General features: G+C 41.4%; 1 protein-coding gene across 1 annotated transcript in view; it reads left to right on the top strand.

Moving 5' to 3' along the window:
* The window catches only part of GMDS (GDP-mannose 4,6-dehydratase), an 809,379-nt gene that overhangs the window by 311,974 nt on the left and 482,522 nt on the right, over nt 1-14,883 (top strand). The window contains exons 5-6 of the mRNA XM_006870563.1: nt 2,994-3,186; nt 4,642-4,746. Coding sequence (XP_006870625.1) covers nt 2,994-3,186; nt 4,642-4,746 — 298 coding nt within the window. The remainder of the gene's footprint in view (nt 1-2,993; nt 3,187-4,641; nt 4,747-14,883) is intronic.

Genomic DNA, 14,883 nt, shown 5'->3' on the forward strand with positions numbered 1-14,883 from the left:
GATGTTTACCTATGCTTTATTGACTATGCAAAGACTTTCGATTGTGTGGATCATGACAAGCTATGGACAACATTGAGAAGTATGAGTATTCCAGAACACTTAATTGTACTTCTCAGGAATCTGTACCTGGACCAAGAAGCAGTTGTTCAAACAGAGCGTGGGAACACCGAATGTTTTAAAATTGGGAAAGGTGTGCGACAGGGTTGTGTTCTTTCACCATGCTTATTCAACCTTTATTTATAGAGGTAAATAAAATGTCTGTGTCCTTACAGATACCCTCTTCTCCACGTCAATGGACTTGACCAAGGCATTTGTGTGTCTGCTTTAACTCATGCCATGAAACTGCCTTCGTATCTCCGCCTGTGTGCTTTCCTGATCTCCCCACACCATCTCTCTCTTGGGAGCTCCCATTCACCCACCCCATGCAGTTTGCAGCCACCTGACTCCACCACTCTCAGCCAATGTTGTCTCCACTGTTCAGCTTTCTTCCTATCTCTGTCTGACCTGCGCTTATAAGGAAGAAGAGGGAAGCAGGGGAAGGCAGGGTTCTATTTTTTTCTTGCTTGTCCTGAAATCGGGACCCCGAGCCTCCTTAGGGTAGGTGGGTCTTACACCGAGGCCTGTCCCCTTGAGGATCCTGCTTCACTTGCCTAGTGCTATGAAAACAAGTCTGCATGGCTTCCCAACTATGAAGCAGATGTGGGCTGGGCAGGGTGGCTTCTGCTCCTTGGGAAGGACTGACTGGGAATAGCCAGTGACATTTTGTTGTTACTCTTGTGGATTCATAACTTTCACTTGCTCATGCAAAGGTCCCAAGACTGTCAACAAAGGACTGGTTTTGTGGTCTCAAGCAGTCTCAGCTCCTTCCTGTCTCTGGGACATCCCTTGGTAGAAGCAGGCTTTCTGGTTTCTCTTATCTTCCCCACATTTTTTAGTTGTTCTTACAGCAAGCATCTTCTTTTTCTGAGGCAATATTTGTAACCAGGAAATTTTTATCCACTCCCTGAGATTTTAAATATGGAATCTGCTCTGTATTTAATGTTGATTCTGTTATAATATTAATTGTACGTACATTGGGGAATTGTATGTCTGACCTTCTGACTTAATGCCATTCAATTCATTTCTTGGGAGTCCTGATGTGGCACTGTAGGATAAGCACCGGACTGCTAAATGCAAACCCTCCAGCCACTTGTAAACGTTATATAGGGACGTTGTAAGTCAGAACCAACTACACGGCATTTAATAAAACAACAAGGAACATCAAGGAAAGGAGAGAATGCTCTCTCTCTCTCTCTTTCACACACACACACACACACACACACAGCTCCTGTTCTCAGGGAGCTCACTGACTGACCAAGCAAATAGAGAAGGGAGCTTGTAAAATGGATGGTGGGTACTCTTAAACAGGGAGCCCAGGGGGCTGACTTCGGGGAGAAGGCAGTGACAAAGCCAGAGCCAACTCCTGTGAGATGCTGGATTGCACCATGGACCGTAAGGGTATGGAGTTGGAGAGACTGTGTTGTTATTTGTTGCCCTATGAGACACCGACCCATAGTGACCTAATAAAAGACAGCATGTTTCCACTCAGGACTACTTGGTATTTGTTGTTAAGTGCTGTCCAGTGCGTTCCGACTCATAGTGACCCTGTATAGGGTTTCCAAGGAATGGCTGGTGGGTTTGAACCACCAAACTTGCAGTTAGAAGTCCAGTGCTTACCCTGCAGCTCCACACCAGGATTCCACTTAGAACTGGGCAGAAATGAAAGCCAGTTACCTCACTCAGCCCAAAATGTTCCAGGTGCAGATAGGTAGTTTATAAGACACAGAGGCAAGCATTTTGAGTTATGCTTAGCTGTGCTGGGCCCCTGACAAAGGTTTTCAGGGTTGCTACTCAGCCTCATTAGAGTCCTGGGGTGGCGCTGTGGGTTAATGTACTGGACTGCAAAGTCAGTTTGAACTGCAAGGTTGGTGGTTCAAGCCCACCAGTGCCTCATCAGACATGCTATACAGGGTTGCTATGGGTCGGAACCAAGTAGACAGATGACACTTAACAATAACAACTATTAAGATTGATGTGTCATTGTGTATGCAAATAATGAAAATAATATAACAGCTATGTTTTTTATTTAAAATATACATTGAAAACTGTAAAACACTGTTTTTTGGTTCATTTTTCATAGAAATCATTCAGTTCATACATGTACATTATGATCTTGCTGTATACAGCATGCCTTGTAATGGAAAAACAAATACATACACAAGTGTGGGTTTCAGAAAGTTCGTGGAAATATTCAACTTAAAGATAATAGAATTTTTCCATGAACTTTTTTTAAGCCCTCTTGTATAATATACCCCACACCTTTCTTACATCTGAATTTAAAACTAGAAAATCAAACAATATTTGATAATGTTAACTGTGTTCTAAAGCACATGTTATCCAATTTCTCTGGTCATAAATTCCAACTTGGCTTTTTAAAAATACAGAGATTCTAGGCTCTCACCCCTGAGTGATGGTTGCAATCTGAATTTTCTTGGGAACCCCAGCTGATTCTGAGAAGCAGGGTTTGCACTTTGAGAAACACTGTCTTAGGGACTGAGGCCTAGAATTCAGAGATGATGTAAATGTTTTTGAATTGTTGCTGTTAACCTGATGATAATGATGTATTTTTAAAGTGAATTTCCAATTAGTAGTGTTAGAAATAGAACACATGCACTTTCCTACTGTGGAGCCCTGGTGTGGTGCCAGAGTGCTAACTACAAAGTTACTGGTTCAAACCTACCATCTGCTCCTGGGAAACCCTATACAGGGTCACTATGAATCAGAACCGACTCCTTGGCACTTAACAATAGCACTCACTTTCTTACTCTGGTGTTCGGAAACAGTTTCTGCTTTCTCGCACACAAGGTGTTTCCAAATGTGTGCCCTCATACCATCTTTGTTGTCACTGTGACTTGGTCCCCCAGTAATGCAGCTGTCCTGTCTGCTCTTTGCAGATTTCTTTTGACCTCGCCGAATACACAGCGGATGTCGATGGCGTTGGCACTCTGCGACTTCTGGATGCAGTGAAGACCTGTGGTCTGATCAACTCTGTGAAGTTCTACCAAGCCTCCACAAGTGAACTCTACGGCAAAGTGCAAGAGATTCCGCAGAAGGAGACCACTCCCTTCTACCCGCGCTCTCCTTACGGTGAGGACAGGTGCAGACCCCGGCACCTCTGTGCTTGGCACGGGCACAGGGAGCCTGGGCTTCACTTTGAATTCACTCCCCATTTCTGGATTGAAGGCATTTGAGTGTGAGATTAACTTTAAGATGAACTAAGTGATTCAACTTGTTGAGGGGCATACCTTTATAAATTGCATAATTCAAGTATTTGTTGCCGTAGCCTCAGGGTGGAATTACCACCTCATTTCACCAATTTTTGTTCTTTTAAGCCCTTCCCATAAGATCACTTTTAAAAAGAAAAGTAAACTCAACACGATTCCTTTCATTGAACTGCTATGAATTTGTTCTGGCAACTGACAAGAGTTAGTGCTTTTTATCTTCCCAGTGAAAGTCTCCCTGAGCTGAACCCTTCAAAAAGGAATTGTATGTTATATCTAACGGACAAGTATTTGTCAAAAGAATATTCACAAAAAGATTTCAGTCATAAAATTTCAAAGCAAATGGAATATTAAGACACCATATTTTTCACTTTATACTCCTTTAAACTACAAAAAGGGAATAAAATCTAAGAAAGGTAAACTTGATATGTCATAGACATTGGGCTAGTGTGTTGGGCTGCAAAGTCAGTTTGAACCACAGGTTAGCAGTTCAAGCTCACCAGCTACTCCTCAGAAACCCTATACAGGGTAACTATGGGTCAGAACTGACTTGACAGTACTTAATAACAACAACAGTTGAGTTCGGTTATGAAAGAAAGAATTATGGGGTTTAAAACAGTAAAAAAATTCTTAAGTATTTGTTTATGAGCAAGATTAAATGACAAAGAACCTTATTTGACATTGGCTTTTGACTTTTTTTTCCTAGCTTACAAATTGTGAATTTTGAGAAACTGGTATCTGTTCATTGTTGTCTAAGTGCTGTCTACTTGGTTCTGACTCATAACAACCCTGTACAGCAAGGGTGGGGAACCTTTTTTCTGCCAAAATTTATAACTTCATTCATGGGCCATACAAAATTTTCAACTTAAAAATTAGCCTGCTATGTTTAGCCAAACACTTAATTAACTCACCCTAACGTGATTGCCAGAACTGCGGTCGCCATGGCAGGACCAGACCAAATGATTTCGTGGGCCTCCTGGTATGGCACCGTAGGATAAGCACTCAACCTCAGAGTTGGTTTGAACTGCAAGGTCGGTGGTTCAAAGTCACAAGCCGCTCCTCAGAAACCATATACAGGGTCGCTTTGAGCTGGAATGGACTTGATATCACACAGCAAGATACAACTTTCAGGCCGCATATTGATCATCCCTGCTATGTAGGGTTTCCAAGGAGCAGCCTGTAAGTTTGAATCACCAACCTTGTGGTTACTAGTCCATTAATTATCCTACAATACCACATCAGGACCCCTAAGACTTGTTTAAGGTGGATTGAAAAATCACTGATTTTGATAATAAACTTGATGTGCTTTAAATTCCAACAGGGGCGGCAAAACTCTATGCCTATTGGATTGTGGTCAACTTCCGTGAGGCATATAATCTGTTTGCAGTGAATGGCATTCTCTTCAATCATGAGAGTCCTCGAAGAGGTTAGTGACTATATTAGTTGAAGGGAGAACTCCAGACTTCACGCAAGAAAATTCTCTGTACATTCAGCAAATGTACTGTATGGTGATGGAGGTGGGGGTGTGCCATGGAGTCAGTTCTGAGGCATAGTGACCCTGTGTAGGGTTTCAGAGGCTATAAATCTTTACGGGAGCATAAAACCTCATCTTTCTCCCTCGGAACGGCTGTTAGTTTCGAACTGCTGACTTTGAGGTTAGCAGCCAGACTCATAAACACTCCGCTACCAGAACTCCTTCATGTACTTTATAAACGCTAAAAAGTTTATACCTACTTCAGAGTACTGTGAATGTCAGAAGTAGTAAAGGATGAAACATAAATCCAGTGTGGCACCATAGGATAAGCCACTCGACTGCAAGGTCAATTTGAGCTGCAAGGTCAGCAGTTCAAACTCACCAGATACTCCTTGGAAACCCAAGGAGTCGGATCCAACTCAATGGCACTTAACAACAACAACAACAATGGCTCATTAAGTCTGTATATTACTTAATTATATGTGAAAAAATGGGACAGTCTCCCAGTTTTATCATTTTCATTGTAGGTCTTATCGAGCATGCTTTCAACCAAAGTTCCCAAATGAATGTAAAGGAATAAGTAAAAAAACTGATACCTATTTGTGAAAGTCACTCATTACTATAAACATGACTTGGAGAATCTGAGTTCTTTTAAACTCTTGAGTTGTTAGAATTCAGTATTCTTTGTTTAGATTCCATTACACAGATAGACTTCACTATGTTTCTGTAGATTATATTTGAAAATAAATGAGAAATTAGTCTAATACTTAGAAGAATTCTCAACTTTTTTTTCTCCTAGAAGACTGTATTTGTTTGTCTTGGACCATTGTCTTTTCATAGTTATCGATTAAGACTTAATTACATGCTTCCAACGTCACCAAAGGACATCAGAGGCAGCCAACAGACATATGGACAATCATTAGCTGTCAGGGAGATGCAAATCAAAACAACAAGTAACAATGCTATCATCCCCTCTGTACACAGGGTAGATAGGGCTGTGAAACTTAGACATTGGCTCCACAAAATGAGGGGGTGATAAAGGCACGAAGTGACTGGCTTACAAGTTTTCAAGAGTGAGTTTAGTTTCAGAGTGTGTAGGGGACGGTAGAATCCCCACTGAGTAGTTTTCATCTTGTCTAGATGGGTCTGGTAAAAAGAGATGGGAATAAGATTCAATAGTGAGTAATTGTTATCATGACTAATTGTGATTGTCACAACTGTAAAGCTAGAAGTTTTGTAACAAAAAGGGAGGAGTAGTTAATCTCATAGTCCAGGAACAGAGAACCCTAGGACCATCAAGAGAGAAGAGCACAAGCGGAAGGTGAGACCCTGTCCAGAGAAGCAGTGACACCAGAGATGGAGGCAGAGATGAGGGCATGGAGATGGGGAACAGCTGAGGACTCTAGACTCACAGAAAGAGAGGGACTGAGCCCTGGCGGCCAAGAGACAAGAAACTGCCAGGGGCTCAAGCCAGATTCAAATGAGGACATAGAATGAGGGAAATCATTGCTGATGTCTGATGGATCTTGGCTGAAAGCAGAGAATACTAGAAAGATGTTTACCTGTGCTTTATTGACTATGCAAAGGCTTTTGACTGTGTAGATCATGACAAGCTATGAACAACCCTGCAGAGAATGAGTATTCCGGAACACTTAATTGTGCTCATGAGCTTATGAGGAACCTGTACATAAATCCAGAGGTAGTCGTTTGAACAGAACAAAGGGACACTGAATGGGTTTAAATCAAGAAAGGTTTGTGCCAGGGTTGTGTTCTTTCACCATACTTTTTCAATTGGTATTCTGAGCAAATAATCCGAGAAACTGGATTGTATGATGAAGAACATGGCATCAAGATTGGAGGAAGACTCATTAACAACCTGTGATATGCAGATGATACAATCTTGCTTGCTGAAACCCAAGAGGACTTAAAATACTTGCTGATGAAGATCAAAGACCACAGCCTTCTGTATGAGTTGCACCTCAATGAAAGAAAACAAAAGTCCTCACCACTGGACCAATAAATAACCTCATGATAAATGGAGAAAAGATTGAAGTAAAAATCTTCATTTTGTTCAGCTCAACCATCAACAGTCATGGAAGCAGCCATTAAGAAATCAAACGACATACTGCACTAGGCAAGTCTACTTCACAAGCACTCTTTAAAGTGTTCAAGAGCAAAGATGTCAGTTTGAGAACTAAAGTGTGCCTGACCCAAGGCATCGCGTTTTCAGTAGCTTCATATACATGTGTATGTTGGACTATGAATAAGGAAAACCTTAGAAGAACTGATGCATTTCAGCTATGGTGTTGGAGGAGAATATTAAAAGTACCATGGACTGCTAGAAGAATAAACAAATCTCTGTTGGAAGAAGTACAACCAGAATGTTCCTCAGAAGCCCAGATGGCCAAGCTTCATCTTTCATACTTTGGACATACCATCAGCAGAGACTGGTCCCTGAAGAAGAACATCATGCTTGGTAGAGTGGAACGACAGTGAAAAAGAGGGAGACCCCCAATGAGATGGACTGACACAGTGGCAGCAACAAGGGGTTCAAGTAATAGTGAGGATGATGCATTACTGTGTGTTGTTTTGTTCTGTTGGACATAGGGGCACTGTTGGTCCGAACTGACTCGATGGCACTGAAACAACCACAGCACAGCCTTGGAACAACAGTGTACTGTAGGTAGATACCTCCGGACAGAGAGACACAGACTGAATGGAGAAAGACTGAGCTATATGTATCTATTTTTGTTTCCATTGAAGGCACCTTAATGAGATTAAAACAAATACATTTCTGAGAGAACTTGTTTGTAGCCTTCCATTGATGGCAGATACATATTTAAACACTTGGTTTGCAATGATCCTAGGGTGTATGAACTGGAACCTTAGTAATAAGACACACACTTTTTTGACTTACCCTTATATACCTGGAAATTAATGATATTCCATTGTTTATTTCATTTATATTGGAATCAAATACTGAAAAATGCACAGCTATATATGTTGTAAGATTTTGATGAGGTATCTAAAACCTAATACCTATAACATTGCTTTGGCTTAATATAATAAACCACAAGGACCATGGTTTGAACCCACGTGGTGCTCTTGAGAGTGAAAGATGAGACTTTTTGCTCCCGTGAAAATTTAAAGCCTCAAAAACGCTATGTAGGGTCACCATGAGTTGGAACCAATCCACAGCACTTAACAACAGCAATAACATTATTTGAAATTTGAGAATTAATTTTTGCATTAAATAGATATGAGCAATATTCGCCGATGAATTGTTACTTACCAAGATGGTTTCTTTATTATCGGGAACTAGTTGTATGCTTAAATCTCCGTCATCTATGAGAAGGCCTCAAGAAGTTTCATGGAAAATTGAAAGTTAAAAATTTTCCGTGAAGCCTTCTCATATAATAGTCAGGAAAGATGAGGCTTTCTGCTCTTGTAAAGGCTAGTTTGGACTGCATGGCTAGTTTGGACTGCAAGATAGATGGTTCAAGCTCACCAGCCATTCCTTGAAAACCCTATACAGGGTTGCTATGGGTTGGAACCAACTTGACAACACTTAACAACAACAACAATCTACTTATATGGAGTCCAGGAGTGGCACTGTGGGTTAAGGCACTGGACTGCAAAGTCAGTCTGAACCACAAAGTCAATGGTTCAAGCTCACCAGCCACTCCTCGGAAACCTTATACAGGGTCGCTACAGGTTGGGACCAACTTGATGGCACTTAACAACAACAAATCCCTATTGTTCTCCAAAGTTAAACTGCATACCTTTCAAGTTGAGTCAGTTCCAACCCATAGCAATTCTGTAGAGGGTTTTCCAGGAGCCCCTGGTGAGCTTGAACTGCCAACCTTGCAGTTCAAACCGACTTTGCAGTCTAGCACCACACCAGAACTCCTGTAGAAATTTATAGGATAGTTTGAAACAAATGTGGTTTTACTGATTTCATACATATGTTAATGAAACTAACAGAGAGTTTTGAAGTAAAAATTCAATCCTATTGATATACTTTAATAAAAACATAGAATTCATTTTCAATTAATAATCTTAATTTACCTCCTCTGACTACACCAGAGGGAAGAAGGATCGAGCAGCAGTGAGCCAAAGGCCAATTACTGTGAGGCTGAGATCAGGCAGGCCTCCACCCTACAACCTCTCCCTCCGCAGAACCCTGTGCCTCGCAGCTGAGTTTGATAGTTCATGTGGCCACCCAGAACTCACAGACTAAACCTATTATGGAGTTCATTGGGAAGGTTCATAGGATCTGAAAATGCTTAGGACCTGTCTTTGGTTGGGACAAGCTATTCTCTGCATGGCCCTCTGGCCCTTGGCTTCTTTCCCAGCCTCTGTCCTGCTCGAGTAAGGTTACAAAGCTCTTTTAGCTCTGGTAGCATAGTGGTTACGAATCGGGCTGTGAACTTAAGGTCAGCAGTTCGAGACTACCAGCCACTCCACAGGAGAAAGTTGAGGCTTTCTGCTCCCTTAAAGAGTTACAGCCTCAGAAACCCTGTACAGGGTTGCTATGGGTCGGAACTGACTCGACGGCACAAAGTAACAACAACAGTAAATGCCCACGCGGTACTCCACTGTACCATAAATCTAAGGCCAAACATGCTTAGCCCAAGCTTAACTAGCTCTCCACTTCAGTTCCTGGAGGGACCCTATCCTGCCCAATGGATCTCCTGCCCAGTCACTCAGCTCTCCTTACCCCTTGGTCTAGGAAGCCCACCATTCCGCTCTGTCTCCTGCATTGAGGAGGTTCATGGATCTTGAGGTCCAGAGGGTGAGCTCAACTCCAGATTCTTCTTTCTCATCGGAAGTGAGATCCCCGCTTCCTGTTTCTAAAAGGTCTCATTTTAAAGTTTCAAGTTTCTTATACCACCTTCTCTTACCCAGACCCCACAGGAAAACTGTTTGGTGGGAGTTACAAAGACTATGGGTAGCAAAGGTATATGAAGAAATTCACGCAGAGGACCTGCATGTTACTCTGGTAAAGTGATCTTGTTTTCTTAGGCAGGTTGAGCATTGAAACACCAGCTCTTTTATGCCCTATTAGGACTTTTTTCATGGGTGCTGCAGTAGTAAAACTCAACTTTGTTGTTAGCCGCTTTTGAGTCAGTTCTGGTGCATAGCAACCCAATACATAACCAAGGAAACACTGCCCTGTCCTGAGCCTCCCTCACAATTGTTGTTATGTCTGAGCCTTAATGTTTTACGTGACTTCTTTCTTCTTTAAAACACTTCAAACAGGTCTTTTGCAGCAGATTTACCCAATGCAATGCATTGTGTTGGTGGTATCTGATTTCTTGATTGCTGCTTTCATGGTATTTGATTGTAGATCCAAGTAAAATGAAATATTTGAGGACTTCCAGTCTATTTCTTAGTTTGTCATGATGTTGCTTATTGGTCTAGTTGCGAGCTTTTGTTTTGTCTATGTCCTGATGTGGTACCGTAAGATAAGAACTGGACCACAAGGTCAGTTTGAATCGCAAGGTTGGCAGTTCAATCTCATCAACTACTTATTCCTTGGAAACTATACAGGATCGCTATGAGGTGGAACTGGTTCAACAGCCTTTAACAACAACAACAACAAAATGTTGAGGTGTAATCCATACTGAAGTCTGTGTATGATGTTCATCATAAGCCCTCTTTGCTTTCAACAAGCCAGCTTGTGTCATCTGCCTATCCCAGGTTGTTAATGAGCCTTCCTCCAGTCCTGGGGACGCATCCTTTTTCATACTGTCTGGCTTCTTTGGTTACTTGCTCAACATACAGGCTAAATAAGTTTGGTGAAAGGGTCCATCCCTGATGCACCCCTCACCTGCAGCGTCATATATATATATAGTAGTTTCTTTTAATGTTTTATTGTGAATTATGTGATAGTTTACATGGGAGAACATTAGCTTTACATTCATCCTATTGTATTTCGTTTTATTGCCATGATTACAATCCCCTCCATGCATCATCTACCAACCAAAGGGTATACCCTGAAAGCCTGTCCCACCGTCGTCAGCACACAGCCCCTTTCCCTCTCTGGGTCTGGAGTTCCCAGATGCTCTGTGTCTCCACGTCATCATCTCTGCCTCCATATCTGGCATCACTGTTTCTCTGGGTAGGGTCCCACATTCCACTCTTCTCCCTTGGTGGTCCCAGGGACCTCTGCTCCTGGACTGCAAAGTGTCTACCTTTACATTTTCAACTCTCACAGTCAGTCCTGATAGCAATTATTCACTATTGTGCCACCTCAGTGTCTTCTTTTTATGTTTTCATGACTGCCTCTTAGTCTCTGTACAGGTTCCACATGAGCACAATGAAGTCTCTTGGAATTCCCATTCTTTGCAATGTTGCCCATAGTTTGTTAAGATCCAGACAGTCGAAAGCCTTTGCATAGTCAATAAAGCACAAGTAAACATCTTTCTGGTATTCTCTGCTTTCAGCCAAGATCCATCTGACGTCAGCACTGATTTTCCTCATTGCGTGTTCTCTTCTGAATTTCTGGTAACTCCCTGTCTCTGTGCTGCTACAACCATTTTTGAATTTTATTCAGCAAAATTTTATTTGAGTATGATATTGATGATATTGTTCAATAATTTCCACATTCTGTAGGGTCATCTTTCTTTAGATTGGGCACAAATATGGATCTCTTTCAATTGCTTGGCCACATTTTTTCCAAATTTCTGAATATAGACTAGTGAGTGATTCCATTGCAGCATGAGTTTGTTGAAACATTTCACTTGGTATTATATCAATTCCAGGAGCTTTGTTTTTTGTTAAAGCCTTCAGTGCGGCTTGGACTTCTTCCTTCAGTGCCATTGGTTCTTGATCATATGTTACCTTCTGAAATGGTTGAATGCTGATCAATTCTTTTTGGTACGGTGATGACTCTGCGTATTCCTTCGATCTTCTTTTGATGCTTCTTGCATCATTCAGTAGTTTGCCCATTGTTGTTGTTGTTAAATGCCGTAGAGTTGGTTCCGACCCATAGCAACCCTGTGTAGGGTTTCCAAGGAGCAGCTGGTGAATTTGAACCACCAACCTTGCAGTTCAAATGGCTTTGCAGTCTGGCACATTACCCTACAGCGCCTCATCAGGACTCCCAGTTTGCCCATAGGACCCTTCCATATTGCAAGTCAAAACTTTGTGTTTTTTTTCTACAGTTCTTTCAGCTTGAGAAATGCTGGGCATGTTCTTCCCTTTTGGTTTTCTAATGCCAGGTCTTATTATCAACTTTCCTTTGTCTTCTCTAGCTGTTCTTTGAAATTTTCCTGTTTAGCTCTTTTACGTCATCATTTTTCTAGTCACCTTAGCTACTCTGTGTAGAATACAAGACATCTTAAACTCTTCTGACATCCACTTTGATCTTCTGTTTCTTGCCTGTCTTCTTAATGACTTTTTGCTTTTTTTCATGCATGATGTTCTTTATGTTATCCCACAACTCCTCTGATCTTCAGTCATTAGTGTTCAATACATCAAATTTGTTCTTGAGATCTTTTCTAAATTGAGGTGGGATATACTCACAGACTTATTTTGATGCTATGGATTTGTTTTAATTTTCTTAAGCTTCAGCCTGAACTTGAGTATGAGCAACTGATGGTTCGTTCCATAGTCAGTCTAGCTGTGGAACAGGCCATTGACTGCTCCTGTGTTTTCGCTAATGATAGTGACATCCTACACCATCTCTTCCCACTAATATGGTCAGTTTAATTCCTGTGTCTTCCATCTGGTGAGATCTACGTGTGTACGGTTGACATTTATGTTGTAAAAGGCAATTGCAATGAAGAAGTCATTGGTTTTGTGAAATTCTATCGTGTGATCTCCAACATCATTTCTATCACCAAGGCCATATTTTTCAAGTACTGATCCTTCCTCTCTGTTTCTAGCTTTTGCATTCCAATCACCAGTAATTATCAATGCATTTTGATTGCATGTTTGATCAATTTGGATGTCAGAAAAGTTCAAGATGTCTTGAACGCTACATAGATTAGCTAAGATGACTAGAAGAAATGATGAAGTAAAAAAAGAGCTAAACAGAAAATTTCAAAGAACATCTAGAAAAGACCCAATAAAGACTAAAGAAGTTGGTACAGTTCTTCAATTTATTTATTATTGGTTTTGGTGGTTAGTGCATAAATATGAATAATATTTGTATGACGGGTCTTCTTTGTAGGCGTTAACAATATTATCCTATCACAGACAGCATTGTGTTTCAAGATAGATTCTGAAATGATCATTTTGATGATGAATGTGACACAATTCCTCTTCAATTTGTCATTCTTGACATAGCTAGCCATATGATTGTCTGATTTGAAATATCCAATACCCATCCTTTCAGCTCACTAGTGCTGCGGTGTGGCACTGTGGGTTAATGCGCTGTACTGCAAAGTCGGTTTGAACCATAAGGCTGGTGGTTCAAGCTCACCAGGCACTCCTTAGAAACCCTAATACAGGGTTGCTATGAGTTGGAACCAACTCATCAGCACTTAACAACAACAGTGCCTAAGATTTCAATCTTTATGTGTTCCATTTCAGTTTTTTTACTTTCAGCCTTACTAAAGTCATACTTCATACATTCCACATTCCAATTATTAATAGATGTTTGTTTGCAACTGTTTCTTCTCATTTTGAGTCATGCCCCATCAGCAAATGAAGGTCTGGAAAGCTTTACTCCATCTATATTATTAAGGTCGATCCCACTATCTGCTCCTCTGAAGCCTTATACAGGATCACTATGGGTCGGAAACATGTTATTGGCTCTTAACAACTACAACAGGTTATTTTGGGAAGGAACAGTTCTTCCATATTTTGAGTGCCTTCCAACCTGTGGGCTTCATCTTCTGGCAGATCTGACAGTATTTCACTGCTACTAACAAGGTTTTCAGAAGCCAGTCCCTCCCAAGTTGGAACTTTGTTTCCTCTCCCTAGGCTTTTCTTCATCTGAACACTCCGCTGAGAGCTGTGCAGCGGGGGGGACCCTGCTGGTAGGTGAAGCAATAGTGGCTTAACTACCATCATCACAACACCACAGTCCCATAAACTGACGGCTGTGGGGGCTCTCAACCTAGCCCATGGCAAATAACCACAAACACTCAATTCATAGGACCCCCAACAAATGCAGCTTTTCTGAGGATGGAGACCTTTTCTCAAAAATACCGTTTGACTGCATGAATATTATCCCATGATAATTTCTGACTTTACTAAGTATATTCTAGACCAGTGGTTAGTAAACTATGGCAGGTAGATCAAATGCAACCTTCCTTTTTTTTTTAACCTAGCTTGTTTTATTTTTTAAATAATGTTTTATTAGAACTTAGCCATGCCCATTCATTGATGAATTGTCTCTACCTGCTTTTGCATTACTGAGAGATCTAGCCCGTTGTGTTGTTGTTGTTGTTGTTGTTAAGTGCTGTCAAGTTGATTCTAACCCATAGCGACCCTGGATAGGGTTTCCGAGGAGCAGCTGGTGAACTTGAACCGACCCTGTGGTTCAGACCGACTTTGTAATCCAGTGCACTAACCCACAGCACCACGCCAGGGATGTCTTTAGTATGTTGTGTTGCTGTTGTTTAGTGTCATTGAGTCAATTCCGACCCATAGCAACCCTGTATAGGGTTTCCGAAGAGCAGCTGGTGAGCTTGAACCGCCGATCTTGCAGTTCAGATGACTTTGCAGTCTGGCGCATTAACCCACAGCGCCACACCAGGACTCCTTTAGTATGTTAGTGCAGTGTTTATACCACAGTACCCCTTTCCCACCTCGGGGTCTGAGGCAACACCCCATGAGTATTAATGTCTAAGCAGGAAAACATGAAGAGTCAAACCAAGCAGCGTAAAGACTACAGATAGCAAAATGAGTTTGTGCCAGGATGTAGGAAAAATGAGTTTGTTTCCAAGCTTTTTGGGTTTTGAATTTACAGGAAAGTGTTTGTGGGCCTATATAACAGACAGTTTCAATTGTACTGCTCAAACCTTCGTTATTTTTAGACTCATTATTACACAGCATAATACAGATGCCAAACAGTGAGATCCTCAACACCTATAAAAACTTCACTAGGGTTGGTTGTGGTTTCTCCCAAAGTGG

Source organism: Chrysochloris asiatica, unplaced genomic scaffold (genome assembly GCF_000296735.1).
Source record: "Chrysochloris asiatica unplaced genomic scaffold, ChrAsi1.0 scaffold00144, whole genome shotgun sequence".
Lineage (NCBI taxonomy): Eukaryota > Metazoa > Chordata > Mammalia > Afrosoricida > Chrysochloridae > Chrysochloris > Chrysochloris asiatica.